Genomic DNA, 8,230 nt, shown 5'->3' with positions numbered 1-8,230 from the left:
GTAGTATTTTTTTTTTTGTCAGCAGCCGTTATTTAATTCGTGGTTCTTTAGGATGTAACATTTGGGCTTAATATATCAAAATGCAAAGAGAGAGATTAATTAAAATAAATAATACATAAAATTTAATATACATCAATGGCACGCCTGTACAAATTTTATTTGCAGAGCTCTGACGCTTTCTTTCTTTTCTCCTTCCTGTGTCTGTCATCCTTTCTCTCAAAATGCAGGAAATTCATTTATTATTTACCATTTAGTGCTTGTTTATCTGTCTCTGTATCAGGCAGCCTGCAGACAAATACACCACACAGAGCAACTCACCTACCGGCTGAAGCAGGAAAGGGGAGCGAGAGAGAGAACGACGGATCGAGTTCTCTGGACAGACAGTGAGACCAGCTGCCTCTCATTAGCAATGCCCTCGATCGACACATAACTTAACCATGTTATTACATCCACCCACACACACATTCGCAGACCGTCTGAAGCCCCTGAGGGAATATGAAGCACTGCAGTGGTACCGAAACTGCACCGCAAGCTTTTAGCGCTCGCTTCAAGCCCCAGTCTAGCTCAGAACGGCTGATACAACGTGAATCGGATACCGCGAAACCCTCAGGCGTTTAAAAGAGTGAAAAAGAAGCTAATTAACGTAACGTGTTATAAATCCTTTAATTGAGACATTATAAATTACAAACATATTAGAGGGACATCTATTGTATAAGTTTGTAAAATGTGACATAATATAACCGACATGAGTATTCATGTATAGTGTTTGGCTTGTTAGTGCCTGCTCATCAACAAGTACAAACAATTTAAGAAAACAGACCACATCCAGTTTAATTTTGTTTTTTAGATGGGAGGGGGTGTAACGGCAAATTGTGATTGGAACTGAAATCAGAATGGTTGATTTCGTTACAGCAACTTGCAGAAGTTTCTGTTTCAAGAAAAGTAAGCGGTGGTTTGTTATTATGTCACTTCATATTTGTGTCTGTAGGGCTGTGGTACTCCTGGATGGAGGCGTGGCCTCCGATTGGTGTATTCATTTGAAAACTCAGCAAGGCCGTCTGAGGAGATTGGTCAGTATCTTCTGTTGTGCGGTCCTGTAAGGCACAGTGAAGCTGCTGGGCACCACAATGCCCCGCCCCTCCTCATCCACTTGACCCATCAGGACGTAGCTCATACCTGTGGAAGCAGACACCAGTCAATTCTGTGTATGTTTTAGTGCATAAATGTGCATGAGTGTGTGAGCACCTATGATTATATGTGCATGTACATAATTAATGTATGTTTATGAAAATATCAGGAAAAAAAAATTAAGAGACCACAGCAAAGTTTTTAGTTTCTCTCCATTCTCAATTTATGGTTATGCGTCTGTAAAATGTACATCTTTTGTAAAGTCAAGCCTGGTTCTTCTCTGTTTCTCATTGATGAAGGACTCTGGGGCTATATGGGACTTCAGTCCTGCTTCTAGGAGCCTGATACGAACTGTCCTAGCAGTGCACTTTACACTACTTAATGTTTTCCAATCTTTTTTAACGTCACTTGATGTCATCCATCAATTCATGAGGCACTGCCAGATAAGTTGACGGTCATCTCTGGTATTAGAACGTCACTTCTACCCTGCCTGGCTAGTTTTTGGTTATTCCCATTGTCTCCTGCATCATATTATTCTTTCATACTGCAGTCTTAGAAACTTTGAACCTTGGAACCTGCCAATCAGCGTAGCCTTCTGCCCACAGAACCATGATTAAACCAGGATTTAAAAATGCAGATTTTTTGTTAAATATAGAGTGGTCTCTTAATTTTTTCCAGAGCTGTATCTGAGAGACACTGACCTCGCCGCAGAATGGGACAGTTCTTGCAAGTGGAGGTTATCTTGATAGACATGGTTTGGCCAGCCTGAGCAATCATCAGCCGTCCAGCTTTGAAAGCTTTAATGAGGGAGACGGTCAGAGTCCACCTGCCCCTAGGGACTGGAGCCATGGCTGTCACTGTACCAATCACCACTGGGAGGCAAGACACACACATTACACATTGTTAATGGACTGTGTACTTATAGTGTTAAAGACATGAGAGGGTGTCATTGTATGTTTTTTTGCTTTTAAGTTACCGTTACTCAGAGATGGATAGTTAAGGTCCAGAAAGTAAAAACCCAGACCAAGATTTTGTTTCAACCTACCAGTTGAGTACTCTGTGACTGTAACTCTTTATGTTCCTTCCTTACACTCAAACTCAGCACCTTTTGTCCCCATTATACCCGTTTATTTTTAAAACCAGTGTAATGTCTGGTTTGGGATTGGAGGAGACTAAACTATTCTGAAGGGCTTGATGCAGTCGCTACTCACCAAACTCGCTGTCACAGAAGTTGCTCTGCATGGTCCCAGCCCTCTTACATGGCGGAGCACATACAGGGTTAATGGGACCAACTGCAGTTGGTAAAAAATAAACACGCATCACAAACACACACAGTCAACAATGCACAATAAACTCAGACTCAAAACCTAATCAACTCAGTGTACTCACTCAGACAACCAGCTAGATAATACAATGAAACACCCAATCAGATCACTCACTACTGAAAACACTCTATTCACTCAAAGAGCTGATCAGATCAACAAATTAAACATCTAGTCAGATCAAAAAAACATCCAGTTAGCCCATACTTACTGGGTTTCTTCACAGTAGTTCGGTTTTGATTGGGTTTGGGCATGAACTGTGGTGTCTTAGGCTTTACAAAGGGCTTTTCCATTTCTGGCAAGGAAGGAACACCGGGTGCAGGTGTGGTCGTGGTTGTGGGTGTGGTTGTTGTGACAGTAATGGGGGGTCGCGGGGGCTGTTTCGGTTTGGTGTCAGGTTTCAGGGGCACGGATTCAACCCTGGGCCCTGGTTTTGGTTTCGGGGGAATAGACTCTGCTCCACTTCCAGGCCACGTATCACCCTCTCTAGTCGGGGTCTTGGACCCCCGGGGGATGCTGGAATAGCTGGCCATGAAGCCGTCGGATGTCACACTCAGATCAGACACAAACTGGACCAGCAGCTGATTCCCATCTGTCACTATGGATCTATGGATCAAAGCGAGAATATGAAAGACAAGAGGGAAGCTCACTGGACCCTCAGGGAGGCTGACAGCCACAGGTATCAGTATTTTTTGTTATTCTCAGAAGAAACCTTTTAAAAGAACGTTTAACACAACAATGAGGAACCACATGCAAATGCCCCTTCATGATGGATATCTTACATCTTCAGGCGATGTTACACAGGGTAACATTTTGAGCAATGTTGCCGGGCAACTACCAAACAGGTAAGACAAAGGGCAACTCATCTAAATCTGGATGATCATGAAAAGTTGTACGCTGCCAATCAAAGGTTTTCAAATAGAGATTTGTTGCTCAGTATCAATGAGAAAGTGCCCAAGCAACATTAGTTAGCAACATTGCCCGGCAACATTGCTCGGCAACATTGCTCAAATAGTTGCCCTGTGTATCATCATCCTTAGATCCAAGGCACAGAGTGATGTGGTGGTTACAGAACTGTGACCTTGAGACTGGAGGCAGGACTCACTTAGGCACAGAATCCCCGCAGTACTTCCCAATGCGCCGGGAGTTGTCGTTCTGACCTCCATTGAAGAACACTACATAGTCAAAACGACAGTAGCTATCTGGCTCCAGGTCAAACTTGTCAAATTTCACCTCAATGACCTTGGTTTAAGAGATTAAGCATGTGGCAGGTCAGGAAATCATGTTCGACTTACATAGTTTACATCACAAATATATGTAGACCATGATACTGCATCACAGTATAATGTAGAGGTTAATGAAGAGAACAGTCCAAAGAGATAACAGGGTCAAAATCCTGGAGGGAATTGTGGTTGTACTCTTGAATGAAGATGTTTAGGTAAAGCAGTGTTTGTAGAAGAGGCAGCTGAAGAAACAGAAACAGCAGTACAGGCTGGGGGGGGGGGTGTCCCCTGAGAGTGAGCAGAGCCGATATGATGGGACAACAGGTGAAAGGTAGATACAATGGATCTGCTTCTTAACCATGTCAGGTTCCACGATGATGTGCCAGGAACAGGTGATGCCTGCAGGGTAATTCTTTTCTGGCCAGTTGGGTGTCTTCAGGGAACCCTGAGCTTTTTGGATCTTGCCTCCACAGAACTGGTGCTCTGGGGATGGGGGGGAAGATGTTATCAACAGGAAATACCTAATATTATGTCTACAAAGCAAGATTGTTTCTTTCAAGCTGTTTAATTCTAGCCTAATAACTTTCTGCAAATGTCATTCACTATGGATTTTGGGCCAGCAGCACAGAGACCTCTCACCATCCACGTGTGGCTTGCCCCCGCTGAAGGAGGCCAAAAAGCCGCGGCCACCCGATCCAGAGTCTGAAACCATCTCCAGCATCATGGTATTACTAGTTGACATGACAGCGCCAGGCCGAAACGTTCCACAAAACCGTCCCAATTTCTGTGCTGTGTAGGAATGTCCATTGTAAACATCCAGGTAGTCATATCTGCAGAGTGGGTCGGCCTCAAGGTCGAAGATTCGGAACGAGAGCACGACCACGTTGCTTTCAGGGACCTGTGGATGGGTCACAGGTTATGATAAAGCCATTGGAAGATGAGCCTGCCTGCACTCTAATATGCATCCTGCCAGCTTTGCCTGGGTTTTACTGCCTTGTTCTAGCTGCAACTATGGTCTACAGCTCAGTGTTGACTCATGAGCAATAAATTATCATAGAGCCAAGATGATATCCAATTAGAAGCAGAGTAATATAGTTTGCAGAGTCAAGAAGGTGGCAAGGAAGAGTGGATTGATACAGTTGGTTTCCAACGAAAAACCGAATAATGATACGGCTTACAGTGCCAAGATGTCATCATCAGGATCTGCAATGAGATATGGCTCCCTAAAATCTCACCGTGATGTACCAGGTGCACTTTTTGTCAGGCTTGTAGTAGTTGGGGAATCCCTCACTGCCAACGAACCCCGAGTCTGCAACGAGATTGCCCCCACAGTGGAATGCAGGCCTAGGAGGTGGCAGGGAACGAGGGTTTGTTAGGAATGAGAAGAAGCAGAGCAAACAATGTTGAAAGAATATGAATTAGACACACAACTCACATTGTGCAGGAAAACAGCTGCGGATGTACAAATATAGCAGCCACACGCACATAGTCACACGCTGTCTATGATGCACTCATATCCTGCACAAATAAACTTAGATGGCCCCTCTCCCCCGACATAGTGTTCATTCTTCACTGGTTTTTGTTGCACTGGTGGTTACATCTGTGATTGGAGGAGTAGTGAAGAGCTGAAGCCAGGATTGGTCCCCTCTGTATCTCAATTCCTTATCCTCCCCCCATTATGACCAAGTTCCACGTCCGTGAGTTCTTTACATGCTCTCTGCCAAGTAACCCCCCCCCTGCTCCATTAATAAAATCTGTCCACTTACACGACAATGGAGATTTCTCAGCTCTAGTTCTGTAGCAAGCATAGCATCTGGCAGACAACAGAGCTGTCTCAATCAGTCCCTGGGGAGGGGGGGCAGGGTTTCTGAGCACTCACTGACTTGGAGGGGGCAGGGTTTCTGAGCACTCACTGACTTGTAAACTGACCATGACCAGGCAAAAAAAATGTACAGTTTCAGGAAAATACTAAACCTCACTGGCTGCAGTTGAATATTCAGTTGTTTGAGGGTAGTAGTTACTCTGGGTTAAATATTTAATTCTAAGCATGTGGTACAATGCACAATGCAGACACTGGATCAGTGACACAAGAGCAGCATCTCTAACTCAGAGTTCTGCATCATTCTCAGTTGCTTAAAGGATGGCATTTTCAGCAGCTCTGATGGTCTTACCAGACATTCATATGTCTTCCTTGGATTTTTCATGGCAAGAAAAAATCCAAATATCCTTAATCCAATTCCATATGAGAAAAAAATGGATTCCAAGAGAGCTGCCTGGAAACAGCCTGGGGGAACAGTACTGCCCAGAATCTAATAAAATACCCCCCCCCCCCCCCAACTTTGAAAGAGAATTAAGACCTACAGCTGTTGTTGCACTGTATGAGTTTAGTCTAAGTGTAGTCAAGTCAACCCAGAAGATCAGTCCCACAATAACACATCCATGTGAAATCACACACACACACACATAGACCCATCTGAACACAACCCATGGTCTAACTACATGGATGGAGAGTGACTGTGGGACGGAATACTGCACGAAAGTTAACTATCAGAGGAAAATACATATTCTCCAAATTCTGATGGTAACATCCCTGTTAATATTCCAAAGGCTGGGCAGGCGTCTGAGCCTGGGGACCTGGAGCTCATCTCAGGCAGAGAGGGGCCAGCACAGGATGCCTCTCCAGTACAGGACACACACACAGCCATACGCTGTGGGCAATTCAGAGATGTCAATTGGCCTAACTGTACGCCTTTCAACTGTGGGAGAATACTGGTGTTGCCCAAAGACAACCTGCATGGCAAAGATAGGACATGCAAACTCCATAGACACACAGTAGACATGAGAGTCTGAGAGCACTATGCTATTCCCTAACATTTTCTTTTTAATTACACAATTAAAGTATTTCTTTTACTTTGCAAATATGCAAATGCAAATAGGTCCTGGATAATTCTGAATGAATATAAAGCACACTTACTGGCAAAGACAAGCACATGCATGGTATGCATATGAGAGAGATAAAATCATTTTCCAGCTATTCACTCATGGGAATCCAATCAAGCACACACACTCGCACTTTTGCAAAAAACAGAAATGCTTATAGACCCCCCCCCACGGTCATAGACCCACACCAACAAACACCTTCAGATTCACATGTGACCTTACACAGACCCATACGCATGCCGACACACACACACATACACACAAACCTTCACGGATTCACACACATGCCAAACCTGCTGTTGTTGCTCGTCTGTCTGGGTTGACTCTCTCCCTGTGCCCCTGTCCGCGGTAGGAACAGGCTCAAGCCGGCTGCCAACAAACATACAAAAGTCCTTCGATCCATCCTGCTATCCTGAGTCGCTCTGAAGGAGCCCCGGCTTGTGGAGGTGAGACAGAGACAGAGAGAGGCGGAGAGAAGGAGAGAGGGACCAGCTCTGGTGGTGGGAGAAAGGGGGGAACAGTGCGGGGGGGTAAGGGATTGTATAATTATTGCCAGATGACAGTCCATGCTAACCTCCAGCTGAAACAGAAAGAATGGCTGAAAATGAAGTAAAAACAGGAAGGGAAACAAGAGACTAAACTAAAAGTCTAAGGTTCTGAGGAGAGGTGCAGGATTGACAAGCAGGAGTCGTCTTTTCCAGCTATCCGATGTCAAAAGGTTATAAGGTTTGTGAGCCTTGTTCTGCGCCAAAATATCCCAAAAAAACATCACTGATATGTCCCTTTGCAAACCCTGTGCAGAGCCTCAGTTATTCAAAGTTGTTTATAAAGATAAAAGAATAGTTTCCATCTGCAATGCGCAAGTTACACGGTGGTTCACATTTCTTGAAGCCAAATGCTGTCCTGCCTTGTGGCTTGGCCTTACCTTCACATAGCCCTGAAATAAACAAAGACTATCTGTACTTTACACTAAAAGGAAACACCTCATTACACTTCACAGAGTAATTGGGTGCCAAGCCATGAAAGAATGCTTTCTTCACTAAAATACATACCCTCGCCGCACTCATCTTAAAAACATCTCTTACTAAAAAACAAAACACACACAGACCTCCACAAGAGAACAAAGGCATAGGATTTTATCTCTGTGAATTACACAGTCATTATTAGAAATAACTGTTTTTATTTACTTTTGAGCCCGACTTAAGTTCCTCTCTGTTCCAGATTCCTGTAAGATATTATGACCCAAATCTAAATTCAGTATGGGAGGTGAACACCCCCTGAGCTGTGGACTGACGACCTTTTCACTGCTTATTCTCCATCAGTTATTCACTCGCCTCCTTTTTATTCCGTGGCTCCATTATCATCTTCCTCTTTTAATCTTCTTTTTCACCGTGTTCATCCTAACAATCACCATAGCAACTGTATCCTGTGGTGCCTTCACCGCTAACATTGTCACAGCTCAAACCGAAGGCTTGAGGGCAGCGCTAGCAAACTGTCGCGGCCGCTGCTGCTCTATCAGACTGAACACCAACACAGGACTTTACAGGTATTTAAAGACTGTCAAAGTCCAGCCCAGAAAAACTAAACAATGCTAAACAATGCGTAACTTGACATGCT

General features: G+C 44.3%; 1 protein-coding gene across 1 annotated transcript; it reads right to left on the bottom strand.

Moving 5' to 3' along the window:
• Positions 1–644: 644 nt before the first annotated feature.
• On the bottom strand, positions 645–7,098 carry pcolcea (procollagen C-endopeptidase enhancer a). Its single transcript, XM_023829333.2, has 9 exons — positions 6,907–7,098; positions 4,909–5,017; positions 4,313–4,571; positions 4,032–4,156; positions 3,556–3,692; positions 2,662–3,056; positions 2,340–2,420; positions 1,830–2,000; positions 645–1,176 (listed from the first exon to the last, which is right to left on the bottom strand). The coding sequence occupies exons 1-9, from the start codon at positions 7,014–7,016 to the stop codon at positions 1,046–1,048; spliced, it is 1,518 nt and encodes a 505-aa protein (XP_023685101.2). The 5' UTR covers positions 7,017–7,098; the 3' UTR covers positions 645–1,045.
• Between the last annotated feature and the right edge of the window lie 1,132 nt (positions 7,099–8,230).

The sequence above is a fragment of the Paramormyrops kingsleyae genome, chromosome 18 (genome assembly GCF_048594095.1).
Source record: "Paramormyrops kingsleyae isolate MSU_618 chromosome 18, PKINGS_0.4, whole genome shotgun sequence".
NCBI lineage: Eukaryota > Metazoa > Chordata > Actinopteri > Osteoglossiformes > Mormyridae > Paramormyrops > Paramormyrops kingsleyae.
The sequence above is the reverse complement of the archived record's forward strand: the minus strand, read 5'-3'. Positions and strand labels throughout refer to the sequence as shown.

Bases quoted from the DNA above. Each gene is read 5' to 3' on its own strand.
- pcolcea (XM_023829333.2), bottom strand. From the start codon at position 7,016: ATGGATCGAAGGACTTTTGTATGTTTGTTGGCAGCCGGCTTGAGCCTG. The intron at 5,018-6,906 runs GTTTGGCATGTG...GCCACCTCCTAG, and splicing joins CAGACGAGCAACAACAGCAG to GCCTGCATTCCACTGTGGGG. The intron at 2,421-2,661 runs GTAAGTATGGGC...TACCAACTGCAG, and splicing joins AACTACTGTGAAGAAACCCA to TTGGTCCCATTAACCCTGTA.